The 14,102-nt window shown below is 49.1% G+C and overlaps 4 protein-coding genes across 4 annotated transcripts; 1 reads left to right on the forward strand and 3 right to left on the reverse strand.

Moving 5' to 3' along the window:
- Positions 1–1,678: 1,678 nt before the first annotated feature.
- Positions 1,679–2,033, reverse strand: BCR38DRAFT_421812 (uncharacterized protein). The gene has a single exon (XM_040859466.1). It carries the CDS (start codon positions 1,926–1,928, stop codon positions 1,707–1,709), a length of 222 nt encoding a protein of 73 aa, XP_040720297.1. The 5' UTR covers positions 1,929–2,033; the 3' UTR covers positions 1,679–1,706.
- Positions 2,034–5,332: 3,299 nt separating this feature from the next.
- On the forward strand, positions 5,333–7,830 carry BCR38DRAFT_471661 (uncharacterized protein; the record flags this gene model as incomplete). Its single annotated transcript, XM_040862875.1, has 8 exons — positions 5,333–5,404; positions 5,862–5,943; positions 6,319–6,655; positions 6,717–6,942; positions 6,988–7,047; positions 7,095–7,388; positions 7,434–7,640; positions 7,725–7,830. 8 exons carry the CDS (start codon positions 5,333–5,335, stop codon positions 7,728–7,730), a joined length of 1,284 nt encoding a protein of 427 aa, XP_040720298.1. The 3' UTR covers positions 7,731–7,830.
- Positions 7,831–8,997: 1,167 nt separating this feature from the next.
- On the reverse strand, positions 8,998–11,298 carry BCR38DRAFT_421816 (P-loop containing nucleoside triphosphate hydrolase protein). Its single transcript, XM_040859467.1, has one exon. The coding sequence runs from the start codon at positions 11,149–11,151 to the stop codon at positions 9,223–9,225; it is 1,929 nt and encodes a 642-aa protein (XP_040720299.1). The 5' UTR covers positions 11,152–11,298; the 3' UTR covers positions 8,998–9,222.
- A 391-nt stretch (positions 11,299–11,689) lies between these two features.
- Positions 11,690–13,983, reverse strand: BCR38DRAFT_105016 (NCS1 nucleoside transporter). The gene is made up of 2 exons (XM_040853326.1): positions 13,123–13,983; positions 11,690–13,070 (listed from the first exon to the last, which is right to left on the reverse strand). Exons 1-2 carry the CDS (start codon positions 13,552–13,554, stop codon positions 11,817–11,819), a joined length of 1,686 nt encoding a protein of 561 aa, XP_040720300.1. The 5' UTR covers positions 13,555–13,983; the 3' UTR covers positions 11,690–11,816.
- Positions 13,984–14,102: the final 119 nt, after the last annotated feature.

Raw genomic sequence — 14,102 nt, forward strand, 5'->3', positions numbered from 1 at the left:
TTTAAGTGCCACATTACCACACTTATCGGTAGTTCAGGCAGGGGTTGTAGCACAGACTTAGGGAGGGACAGGAGGTTTAGTAGTCGTTTGGCTACAAGTTTACCTGTATAACCGCCCGACGCGGCTTAAGGGCCCGCTATATCATCTATAGCCCCTTAAGGGAGTACTTGTAGAGGTACCGAGGGTTAACACCTACGGCGTATTTAATATTATTTTATTACTATCTGATACGATACGAGTCCGACTTTCGCATCGCGCAAGATCCGAGCCTTCGTCTGATTCCGACTGATATCACCTGGGAGCAGTTCTGCAACTTCGTCTCGAGCCTAGCCAATATCCGCGACTTTGAAGTCTCCCCACGCTATGCCTATGGCGAGATTCGGTTAACGAGATTGAATTTCTACGCTCCGCTTCTCCTTCAAAAGTTGCACTTTCACCGCGTCGAATATCAATATGGAACATATTTTGCTCGTTTCTATGGTCCTATTTTGTTTATTATCGGTGTTGTTTCTGTTATCTTGAACGGATTACAAATCTCCGTAACTGTTATTCAGGGCCAGGCAGATAATACCGTTTATACGATACTATCGGCTGCTTTATGGTTTAGCGTAGCAATGATGGTTTTTTTCTGCGGAATGTTTTTCCATTTATGCTTCCTCGTCATTTACAAGATAGCTAAGGAGTGGAGGTATGCTATTAAGGACCGAATTCGCCTTAAGGAAAACCGTCGAAGTAGAGTTTAGCTTTTGCTTAGTGTGTGCTTGCCGAGCCTCGATTAGGAAAGATAGAAATAATACAGTATTGTTAGGCATACATACTGGTTCTAGCGACAAGTTATCTAATTGCTGCGTAAATTGCGTAGATTCTACAAAACTACTAAGCTTTAGAAGAAAGAAGAACTCTGAAGCTATTCAACCAGTCCACAATTAGACTACTGCACTCCTATAACTCATTTTTAATTTCCCTATCTTGCTCATGCTTCCCCGACTTTTAAGAACTCTTACGAGGTTGTCCATGCTGATCAGCGTGGATGGATGCTCTCTGACTAGCACTTTCTTTTTTAGCTCGAGTGTCTCCCGGTGCATCTTCTCGGCATTCTCGTATTTCCCCTGGCTGTCGAGTATGTAGGGACGTTCTCTAACGCCTTCTCCCTAAGCTCGAGTGTCTCTGGATGTATCGCCTCAGCCTCCTTGTACTTCCCCTGGCATCATACATTGACGTGGGGTTAGGGTTTTTGGGTGCTCATTTTCGTTTTTTTTCCGGTTTCAGACGAGTTATGTAAGCGCGTTCTTGAAGGGTATTTGAGACCTTATGTACATAGTCACTCCCTTGAGAAAAAGGATAGAAATTCAAGCGGCCTTTTCCACAGTAATCTGAACCAATTTCTCTTTACTTGGACAGGCATTCAATGTCTGACGTACCTGTTGAGGTACTTTTGTTGCCCCTATAGATCTGATTGTGCCTGCTGAGGCCATTGTTCCCACCTTTCACCTGTTGAGGTGATTGTTCAAGGACCTGTTGAGGTTCCCTTTCTTCCCCAGCCTGCTGAGGCTACAGTTATTAGTACCTGTTGAGGTACTTGTCGTTCCGATCAGGGCAAGGAGCTCTTGATCTTGTTATTTCTTTCCACCTCCCGAATAGTAAGGTCTTGTTGAGGATCTTGTTATTCGTTGCCATCATCTTACACCTTAAACCTGCGGGTGGTTTCACTGCCCGTCGTCAACATCCGCGAGGTTTTTCATGCTGCCGAGTGTGACAGGATACTCTCTGCCCAGTACCTTCTCCTTAAGCTCGAGTGTCTCCCAGTGTATCTCCTCGGCCTCCTTATACTTCCCAAGCAAGGAATTACTGTCTCCAATATGAAATAGAATATTCCTTTTGTACTCTTCGTTAAGACGATTCTTTCGAGACTCTGAGGCTTTTTGCATATGTAGCAGATGTGAAGGTCAACCCTCGCAGACTCACTACAACCAGGTGACCTACAGCTGGAACACCTGCCATGGCAGTGTCAGATGGGAAGCCAATCATAACCCTTGTAGGAGCCCCGCCAAGCGTGGATGACTTAGTCGCGCTCCCTCAAACCTAAGTTTGTGATCTTCTTTCCTTCGCTCCTTAGAGTAGAATCTTCGTCGATAGCACCTAATCGAGGTCTCTACCAATGCGATGCAACCCAGGTCGTGACAGCAGATACCTTATCCATGTCTCTTTATTATCGTGCTTCGTGAAGGGAATTGGTCCAAAAGATGCTGTATGGTGTCCAGGATGCATTCTTCTATCCTTCCTTGAACCTTTAACCAGTTATGCATCGCTAGTTGAACAAGTCGGTGAAAATCAAAAGAGTCTGGTGCGACTCGTTCGACTAAAAAGGCGTCCATTTAGAATACCAGGTTCCTTTTTCACCTCTAAATCGTTCCTCCCTGGAGAGAGTAATAATAACAGGATATCTTTCTGTACTAAGGAGCACATGAATCTGAGATACCGCACGGCAAGTGGCATATCTTGTGAGATCTGCTCGAACAAAATTAGCCGAGTTGGAATGACTGCGTTCCTGGCGCTTGCGGTCTGATTGGACCTTTACAGATCCCGATCATCAAAGCCTTCGCTAAGTAGCTCAATCAATTCTTCATTGCTTCAGTGGCAGGTGGGGGGAGAGTGCGCTAGAAAGCCAAGGAGATCCTTCGTGGCTTTTGCGTCGCGAAGCAGGTGTTTCTCCAGGCCCTTCTGCAATAAATCAGTAGCTTCCTGCCTGCTCATTTCATGCAGAGTGATGATCCGCTCCCTGGTATTGAATTGCACAGCGAATGATGGCTGCTTGTTATGAACAATATCGAGCCTTTCCTGCTCATTGGGAGAAAGTCAAAGAGTGGAGTACCAGAGAAATACTTCAAGTCGTCGACGTTATCAACGATCAAGAGCCAATTTCTTGCACTATTAAGGCTGAGGGCAGATTTGACAAGTGACTTGACATCTGCCTGGGAATCTCCAAGCCCCTTCACGCCAAGAAATTCACCAATCTCGCCGTAGGGCATTCTCAAAACGAGTAGCATCCACGGCCGGGACCCAGAAGACAGGGCAGTCCTCATGCTCTTTATGCACTTTGTAGGCAGCCGCGAGTGCGATATGACTCTTGACAATACCATCAAGGCCTTTAATGGCGAATCTTTGACCATCATTCTCGTTGATGCTTGGTGGTATCCATTCGAGCAATTGGTTTAAGATCATTCACATCCGAGAAAGCCGTTGTTTCGCTCAAGCGGGACTAGGGAGTGGAAACTAGAGATGGTCGTCGATCCGTGTTCTAAGAGCTATGAATTAGCAGTAGTCTTTCAAGCTGTACTAAATCAACATACTGCTTGCCACGATATTATCGCAGTGATGGAAATATACGCTATTAATATTATATATGTCGTTCCCCTGATGGAGGGACATATTTTCTCCCAGCTGATATTCGCCCTCTTGTGCAGATCCGCGTTGAGTCGTAGTGAGGCCGAAGCTTAGTTTTGGGCGCTTCCTACCGTCGGCGCCAAATACGCGACCCCTGCGTGGCCGATTCTTTAGCATGCGTTCTTCAGTTCAACTTAGCTGATGCACATATATCAAGTAAAAACCTGTCTGATGAGCTCTGATTGTGACACATATTTGCATAACAAAGAGCGAGAATTTTAGCCATTTGAATAAGAAACTGAAACTAAAAAGGGGAATGCAGCCATCAAAGTGAGGCCTGAGGATCAAGTGTGTTCTGCCCAGTATGGTGGGTGAGCCTAGACTGATGGCTAAGCAGGCTGGTGCAACGTGTCAAGCAGCCTGATGGAGGGGAAAGGATGAAAGTGCACTTTTTGCCAATGGTACTATCAGTATGTACCTCTGGTATCAAACGGAAAACAAAGCAAATACTAAAACGATGTCGGTCTGTAAGTGTATGGAGGTACTATCACTCATTGTATATCAATACATCTGTCGAATAGTCCCAGGTTTATGTCATATTGATCGAACTACTATGCTCCCGTTCAAGTTACCCATGGTCATCAATTAGTAACATCAGTACACTTATGCCCATTGATCTCATCACTTTGTTCCAGCTTTGTCTCTTCCTCTGCATCGATCTCTCCTTCAAACTTTGATCCTTCTGTCTCGATAAGTCCATGCTCAATATTTATAATCTTGTTCCCTTGATTTACGGATGCCTTGCCCCTTAGAGTGATTTTGCTCGAGAATATAAATTAATAATATTAAATACGCCGTAGGTGTTAACCCTCGGTACCTCTACAAGTACTCCCTTAAGGGGCTATAGATGATATAGCGGGCCCTTAAGCCGCGTCGGGCGGTTATACAGGTAAACTTGTAGCCAAACGACTACTAAACCTCCTGTCCCTCCCTAAGTCTGTGCTACAACCCCTGCCTGAACTACCGATAAGTGTGGTAATGTGGCACTTAAATTCGTCCTCAGGGGTGGGATGCTGCTGATGTGCAGAAGATGCTCGACTATTTTTTGTCGCGACAAGTCGTAGTATCTGCTAATTGGGGTTCTCGTCGAGCGTATACATCTCAACCATACGCTCAAGTGGATAGACCGTAACGTGATCTAGACGCTCGCAAGAATCGCGGCGAGAGGGGGTCCGATAAGGGGTCGGATTAACGATTCGAATTCTGGACCGGCTGTCGAGTTATATTCCGCCGACGTAGTGCTTGACGGTCGACTGGCTAGGATGCTCGTAATCCTAAACTGCACCAATCTCCCTATTATCGCTAGGTAGGCGAAGTCAACAAGGTGGGCAGCGCGCCGTAAGGGTTGACTAAACCCCCTTGTGTGTCAAACCCGCGACTCGTCACCGACCCAAGTGGGCGAGGCTCAAATCGGGACTTATCTACCAGCGAAGTGACCAACTACACCAGCCGACTGCAGATCCGCGTTGAGTCGTAGTGAGGCCGAAGCTCGAGAATATAGATCCTCCTAGTTTGATCCGTATACCCGAGGAGGATGCGGGGACTCCGGTCTTGGCGCATAATGTAGTTGATTCATAGCGGATAGAGAAATCGTGGCTGTTCTACTTGTCAGCGCCGCTATATAGTCATTTTATCGATTTTACATCCCTTTGCTCATCAGGTAGGGTGTTTCTCTTGACACTTGAATTGGGAGATGCCTGAAGTGTTATTAGTCAGTAGCCCTTTAGGCAACAGGGGTAGATTTGGCGAACCATGTTTTCGGAAAGTTTGCCGTCGCTTCTGGGACGGAAGAGAAGGAAAAGCTTGTGAGATCCGGGACAACGGCTGTATTTAAATAGAGTCTTGAGACAGTAGAGATCGCCTTGCGGCGGGATTATCTTCACCGGTCATGCGGCTGTGCAGCACACCTAAACCAGGGTGCACCGATGCGTCTTCTGAAGGTGGCATGACAGTCGGCCACGTCAGAAACCCTTGTCTAATCACACAGAAATACAAATCCATCACCTTTGGATGTGCTGGACACTCTCATACTATAGGCCGTTCAGAGACAAGTCGCTATTCCGGTCTTCCCAGCCTCATTACCCGAAAGGTTGCCTGACTTTCTCGTCCTTTTGTTCTTGTGGAGAGAGTTTCTTGGGAAAGCCATGCCAGTCGCCGATTCATGGAAGCCGTGTTGTGTCCGAAGGTTGCGAGGTAGCGTTGTCAACCAGTCCAACAGAATGCATATTGCCTAAAATTAGTGGCTACATCTGGCGACAATGCTATATTGAATAATAGACCTTGGTAAAGAAAATGCAAGGAAGCTATGGGCAAGGCAGATTCGCTAGATGTGTAGGGTTGACTGCAAGGCTGTGTATCCCGAAGCTACAGTAGTACTATTCGTAGAGCTTCGAAGCTCTGGGCTGTTCCATATCTAGCTTAGACCCGGTGAAGCTTTCCGGGACATGAGCGTAGGTATTGCGCTGCTTTTTCGGCTCAGTCGCTATCGCTACCCTGTCTGTAAGCTAAACGAGCCCCTTTTCTCAGCGACTAATAAGGAACTTTGCCCCGCACTACCAGGTAGCTGAGCATCTTCACATAATCACATATATACTTTCATCTGAACGTTAACCATGTTAAACTCTACATGACTATTATATCATGGTATTCGCGGTCCCGCTGACTCGGGATGACTTTGGCTGACGCCCGGGCCCCCGACACACATACGGGGATATCCACGTCGTCCCCCTAGTTAGGGGAACGTGGATATCCTATTGATATCACTCCAGGAATTGGTGTTTACGCTCTCGGTGCCTATTATCCTTACACTGCTTACCTACGCTTTCCGCCAACAATCACGGCGATCGGTAACGGGCTACTTAACCTCTGATCAAGATAGCACCGGACCCCATATCGAGACGCCCAGATATCTGACTTTGCGTGTAGATGGGATTCCAATTAGGAGCTCGCGCGACGCATTTGAAAGTGATCTAGAATGCATAACGAGCCAGAGTCCAGATCTGCGGAATGTCGTCGATAAACTGGTTATACGCTCTTTTGTACCAAAAGATCGGTATTCTATTTGCGCCACAGTCACGATCAGAACACGTGTGCCCGAGGATGTACTGCTATATCGACTTAAACATGCTAGTGACGAGCACCCGTATCGCTACGACTGCACATTCTACGGTATCACGCCACTTTACGAAGATAAAAGCGCTATAAAGTGTGAGTAAGTAGACGATTTCTCTCGCCCAGCTGTTATTGGTAATTACATATTGATACACCCGTAGTATCATCGCTGTACGTGGCCTCGCAAGCCATGCGATCGGTTCGTGGAAATCTCCCAAGAGCAACGACATCTGGCTTCGCGACTGGCTTCCCGAAGACATACCAAATGTTCGAGTTCTCCTCTATGGGTACGATACCACACTACTGAAGAATACGTCGAAAGCCTCGATCGAGGACCTGGGACAGCGATTGTTGGAGAGCCTAATAGCTTTTCGAACAAGTGACAAGGTACGCCACTGCAAGAAAACATAATTGGGTCTAATATAATAGCAGACGGAGCGTCGCTCGGTCGTATTTATCGGCCATAGCCTTGGTGGTCTACTGATTAAAGAGGTAAGATCACTATCTATCTGCTCTAAACAGCCTGCTTACTGATATAGGCATTGCTTCGCGCATATTGGAGTCCTGACGTGAACAAGGAACACAAGCTTCTTTACACGATCTGTAACGGCTTGCTCTTCTTTGGCGTTCCAAATCATGGTTTACGAAATGAGAAGCTCTCGAGCATCATTAGTGGTCAGCCGAATCAGGCTTTAATCAATTCCTTAGTTGTGGACAATGAGTCGGAACCATCCCCGTTTTTAAGAAGGCTATCGGCCGATTTTGCTAGATGCTTCAAGGGTCAACAGCGAGTTATCTCGTTCTATGAACGCAAATTGAGCACAACTGTGGAGGCAGGTCTCTCTTCTGGTCTATGGCGACAATGCTAACAATAGCAGATGCACCTAGATGGAAAGTTACGCAAGTCTGGCCCATTGGCGCTTATGGTAACAAAGCAGTCGGCAACAAGCACAGGTTTGACAGCGGTGCCCGATGAAGACAATATCCCATTCGACACAGATCATTCTGGACTCGTCAAGTACGAGGATAGGGGGCAAGATGCCTATCACATCGTGAAGGAGCGGTTGCGGACTCTTATTCATGAGGCAAGACCTTTCACTGAAGATTTTATGTGATCATTCGATCTATCCCAGGCATTCCACTGAAATATTGCTTACCACTGGATCTAGCTGTAGAGAGGTTTGGGATAAGCCACCATCCGAACAGGAGTTTTACTCAACATGGATCTATCTTTGGCGGGAAATATATAATACACGGAGGAACGATATATCAAGGCAATGTCACAAATATTCGTTAGATACTTTCCTGTTTCGTTTATTAGTAAGGCTTTACATAGAATGCTTAGATAATTTGGATCAACTATTATACCATTCGTTGCTTGGAGGAATTGCTGGATGCGAAGTCTCGACCTACGACCCAGTTATTGCAAAAGGGTGTTTGTCGAGTCTCAACTACACGTCTGCCAGTTGTTCCATGGCATTTCGCCCACATTTCGCCTCAAGCTGAGCGGAGTCAGAAAGGGGGGTGAAGATTTTGGAAGGTGCTCCTGAGCTCCAGTTGGTTATCTCGAGGTTGGTGAGTAAACGATGGATTGAATGATCAAGATGGACTCTGGTACTCAGAATCATTGGCGGATTGAATGGAATCCGGCTCAGTGGTGGTGTGGAACTGCACAAGCACCTGCGAACAACGGCCAGATGCCTGTAGAAATGCCGAATCCAAATTTCCACTCTATAGTAGGGCCGGCGCTGTACTAAGCATTACAGCCCCAAGGAAACCTATTTAAGCTTGCAAAAAGTCCAAATAACTATACTTACATGCTGTTCAGGTCTTGTACTGGTATCTTGGCCAGAATACATTACGCTATACCGCTGTAAACCCCACTTAGTGCCCGGCCTCGTGCAAGGAAGGACCATGCATGCAGCCAACCCTATATGAACCTAGTATATGAGAGCATGTAGGCAAAAACGATCAAGATTTCTGTGGGTGATGGTGTCCTATAGCTGTATTCCTGGTTTGCGACAACGTGCGGGGTGCTGGGTATTGGAAATCTTCAGGTTAGTCCGTGAGAAGGAATTTCACATGCCAACTCGAAAGTCAATGGAAACCTCGGCGCAGCTTCTCAAGAGGATTCGAGAAATAATAAGTCCAAATGCCCGCAGAGGTTGGAACATCCTCTTGTAGAATAGCTCGATATTTATTCCACTGTAGGCCCACTTTAGACTTGGTATGATTATTCGATTGCTCTAGGCTACCACACGTTCGCTGCGAGAATCCGAATAGAAAGTCCGTCATTCATACTTCCGACCTGCGGACACAAAAAAATTGCAGGAAGGAAATGATCGTGCAAATGGGAGATGATACCAGTGATACTCTATGCACGCGGCTTGGATTGTTGCATAAAGGTAATCAAACACACTCTATTGTCTGTACTGATACTTACCAAGTTCATATGCCATGGATGCTATTTTCCACGACGCCGTAACCTCCCTAGACCAAATCCAAGCACCTTATCATGCAGCGACCTATTGATACACCAGACTGCTGATAACAGTGAATACCTCGTAAAACAATCCCCTATTTTGTTCCATACTCCCAAGCACTGAATTCTCATCGCCCCCACTGCTTTCCGAGCCCATCTTACGCAGCGGGAGCGGCCATACCAATCTACGGCCTCGCCTCGCCATCCACCGCGCTGTCTTGGGAGGCGGCCTGGTCCGTTTCGACGTCCGTACCGACTTTTTCCAGTCCCGGACTGTTTTCAGTCCTTCTGTGGTTGCCTCCATCCTGCGCTTCTTCTGTCTCATCACCACCCTGGGTAACCGCAGTTCCAACACCGGAGCTAGCGGGCATAGAAGCACTTTCATGCAGAGGAGGGAAGTCCCCCGGTCCCGCTCCAGGCTGTGAAATAAAGCCCAACTCCGACGAGCCACCACGCTCAACGGCGACTATCGCAGCCAACTTATGATTTTGCTGTGCTAGTCTTCCTTTGTTGCGTTTCGCTTCGAGCGCTGCCATTTCCGCCTCATGCTTCTTAGACTGTTCCATACGTACCTGTTCCTCCTGGACCCAGGCGATGATGTCCTCGACGGCCCGAGCGGGTCGGTTGCGGTGGTTGAGAAGGTATCCTTGTAGTTGTGCGGGCGTGAACGTATCGTCGGGTACCTTAGTGCTAAACTCGGACGCGAGCTTCTTCAGCTCTTCCTCTCCCACCTCCACTGTACAGGTCTCGGCCAAGTTGGGCTCCTCGTTTGCGTCTGGGGCGTACATGCGCAAGAACATCTCTTCCGCTGCCTGCTGGTAGATGTGACCGAGGAAAATCATCTTGTCGATTCTGCCGGGTCTCACGAGCGCCTCGTCGAGCTTGTCGGCCATGTTCGATGTCATGAGAACGATGCGTCCCTCCTGTGATGTCACCCCATCCAGCACGTTCAAGAGACCTGAGAGACTGACTCTACCAACCCCTCCACTGCGAACGTTGGAGAACATCTTGGTACCGTCCTCATCCTTATCTGCTTCAACCACACGGCGCTTGACTCCTACTGCATCAATGTCTTCCAGCAGGACAATGCACTGAGGAGGGAGTACGGTGAACAAACGCTCCAGCTCCCCATCCGCATTAAGGCTGGGTAGATGGAGGATGTACAGCTCGAGGCCGAAACGACCAGCAAGGGCCAGACTCAAGCTTGTCTTTCCCGTGCCAGGGGGACCATGCAGGAGATATCCCCTCCGATAGGGGATGCCACGGGAGGTGTAGAAACGTCTTGTCGAGTGTTTGAGGTAATTTTCGATATCAGAGACCAGTTCATCCTTGACCTTCATGTCCATGTGAACCGTCTCCAGCGGTCTGATAGGCCGAAGGATGGTTGTATCCCAGGACTCTCGGTGATATTGATTACGAGCCGCGCGAACGGTGGTGAAGGATTCTCTCTGCTTGTCGGCAAAATCACGGCAGACGTCGAGGAACTTCTTGATTGGCGCCACGGATCTTCCCAGACACATGACGACAAGGGGTTCGTTTCCCGCCGGGGGCACGACGTATTGATCCGGCATCTCGGTGGCCAGCGCTCCTTCTCGAGAGGATCTGCCGTCGGGAATCCTTCGAACGAGGAATACATTGCGGTTGTGGAAGAACCAGGTGATGCCGAAAGTGGGTAGATACTGGATAGGGAGGCGCTTCTCGTGAAAATAGTCGATTCTCTTGACAAGGCCTCTTCCAAAATGCATTGCGTCATTCTGAATGGGTTCCGACCGGGCCGTGAGGATGCGCGTTTCTTGCTGGAGAAGCACGTGGGCGCCGATCCAGTTTAGAACCTCGCGGTTTAGGCGATCACTACCTTGAATAGAGACGGAGGCCGTGAAGAATCTCGTGATCCATCGGTAGACACTCAGCGCTATGGCACGGACTTGCTGCGTGCCCGAGGAAATGGCGCCGAAGAGGGTTAGGATGACGGCCAAGGTGGTGAGGTCGACTTTCAGCCATTTTGAGAAGAAGCTCTGGAGAAAGCCAAATCCCAGTCTACGGCGTTCGACAAGCTCACGAATTGAGGAGCTTCCACCGCCTTCTGCTCGAAAACGTTTGAGGAGCTCGCCCATGATGGGCCTGGGGTGTTCGTCCTGACGATTTTACTTCCAAAGTGCGCCCAGAGAGTTCAGATGAATGTAAGGGAAAATGGTTAAGCCAGATCTGTCCGTCTAGTTCTGTTTCTTTTTTGGGAAAGTTTAACAAGTTCGTCCAAAATGTTAGCTTTCTTGCAGGCTAAGGCAGTTGTGGGTTGGCCTATTGTTGGTTGGGTGGCGAACTAGTTGCGCCCCGCAATTGTGCTCGCTACTAGCATAATATGCAGATATTAGCTACACATCACAACGGCGCGCCTTCCATCAAACAGACCAGTTCACATGCAAGCCAAGTAGGGTTTTATTTTCTTTGTAGAGGCAGCTGTTATCCCAGATTTTAAATGCAGGTCCTGTTTATCAAAGCAGGCCCTTGAGGCACCGTGGTGTTAGTCTTGACAAACAGGTTCTTGAATCTTTACTTTCAACTCCTATTTGCACCATACTTATTTTCACGACAGACTCCTAGGGTGAGAAGGTGTAGTAACCGGTAAAACATAGCAGGGCATCGCTTCGTGCCCCTTCAGATCATTATGGATTAAGCAACTGATAAATCCCAATGCTTTCTACATAAAATTGGCATTTCAGTTTCTGTGCGTTAACTAACATTGCGATTCTTTACGATTTGCCCATGCAACGGTGTATGGTCAGAAGGGTTTGGCATCCAACTGAGCTGTTTTCTCAGGCATCTTCTCCGTCGGGGTGAAATTTCCTGGACGGCCTTCCACGTCGCTTCCCCGTGGATGTGCGTTAATAGCCGCGCTATCCAGATCCCATACCGTGTCATTGAGAAGCGTCTCCTTGGCCGGGGCAACCCAACTCAGTGCAGTGTAGAGGAAGATGGATACCACAAACCCAAAGAGCCAGTCGAAAGTGTATAGGTTTCTGGCCCCATCACTGATATGTACGGCCCCCGGGCCGCTGATACTGAGGCCCAGGCCGGGAAGCAGAGGAGCCACCGGGACAAGGAAGGCAACCGCAGCCCGCCAGTTACAACCCCCGACGTAGGTGTATCGGCCATGGGGATTGTACAGAGCTGGGATATCAATGTGCTGCTTCTTTACGAGCCAGTAATCGGCAGCCATGATACCTGCCATAGGAGCGAGGAAGACGGCATAGCCTCCCATGAAGGCGAGAAATGTAGTAGCAGAACTGAGGATTTTCCAGGGGACCATGACCCAGCCGGCGATGACGGCGGCTATCATGCATCCGCGCTTGATGTTGATCCACCGTGGGAACAGCACTGTCATGTCGTTGGCAGCGCTGATGCTGTTCGCTGTGATGTTAGTGCCAACCTGGGCGATATACCAGGCGAGAGCTGCGAAGAAAGCCGCGCATCTTCCACCCGCGCCGTAATCCAACCACAGCGCAATGATGTCAAGGGGGTTCCACATGTATTCGCCGGTAAATACCTTGGTGGCCGACGTGGTGACAATTCCTAGAATTCCGCAGACAGTGAAGATGATGGGAAGAAAGGGTAGTTGAATAAACTGGCCCTTGGCAGATCGGGCGTATCTGGTGAAATCGGGGATGTTCACGGCTAGGGTGGCCCATGACCCAGTTACGCTCGACATGCAGGAAAGCCAAAGCCAGGCGTACTCGTTTCCGGTGGCAGTGGGCTTCAGGGCGAAGATGTCGCCACCACCGCCGGCCTTGTGGACGCACCAGCCCATGGTAGCAATGGCAGCAATGGGCGCACCGATGAGCTTGACTATGAAGATCCATCGCAGTTTGGTGGGGTGGATCAAAAGAAGTGGAAGCTGAATGATCCAGAACAAAAAGTACGATACCATGTCGACAGATTGAAGACCAGCCGATTCTGGCAGGGTGTTTGGGATGTCACTGTAGGATGGCGCCCAAGCGCGGAGCATAATAGTAATGCATTGAGCACCGTTGGCGCCCTGGTAGATGTTGAGTAAGCCAACCGGGTTTGGCGGAGGCCGCACTGCTTACCTGGATACCCAGCCAGAACATGGCTAGAATACAACGACTGACGATAGAAAAGTACCGAAGATAGTACCCGAAGCTGCTGGTGGCAATGACGGAAAAGGGGACGTGGAGTTTGGCGCCAATGGCACCGTTGAGCACCATGGGCACAGCAACACAAGACGTGCCGACCACCATGATCGGAATGGCTTCGCGCCAACTCAGGCCCACGGCCAAGATACTCGAGGCAGTTTCCCAGGTGCCAAGGTTGATGGTATCGGTTGCCCAATACGCCATGATGCTCCAGATGGTCCATGTTTGGTCCTCGACCGGAGTCGGGTCCATATCACGGTTGGTCCAGACATGTTCGGGTGCGATATGGCTTGACCGTTTGGGAATCTCCCAGGCGTGAACCGATGTGCATCGCCGCTTGAGGGCGGCACCGGATGGTTTCTTCATGGCCACTTCCGGTCAGTCTGAGCGGATGGGTGAGGTTCCTTGGACATGGACGACGGAGCAGTGGGTTCCATTGGAGATATATAAATCCCACGCCCACCCGGTGGTTTGCCATCATCTTTGGCATGCAAGTCAGACTTAAACCTGCGCCTGGCCGCACATGTGACCCATGACATGTCGTATATGTAGGATTGGGTGTAACTTAGATACCATCTATCAGAGACGATCAGGATAGGGTCCTCGCTTGCCTCGCAGGTCCCGCAGGTCCCGCAGGCCTGGACAGACACGGCCGATAAGAGTAGCGAATGGTAGCAACGAGGATTCAAATTCGAAAGCAATACCGAGCTGCGTCGCTCTCCAGGCGGAAACGGGTTAGTTTGGTGACGTCTTTCAGGCAAGGGTGAAGTCCAATCACGGGAGCTCCTCTTATCAGCCTCCCCAAGCTCCAAAGCCTCAATTGTGAGTCCACGGCACTTGCTCCATTCGGTTTAGTGGCAGGCGGAATTGCAGAGGAACAGGCCGCTAGCATCAATGGGGTGGGGTGCGCGACG

The sequence above is a fragment of the Pseudomassariella vexata genome (assembly GCF_002105095.1).
Source record: "Pseudomassariella vexata strain CBS 129021 chromosome Unknown BCR38scaffold_2, whole genome shotgun sequence".
Classification (NCBI taxonomy): domain Eukaryota; kingdom Fungi; phylum Ascomycota; class Sordariomycetes; order Amphisphaeriales; family Pseudomassariaceae; genus Pseudomassariella; species Pseudomassariella vexata.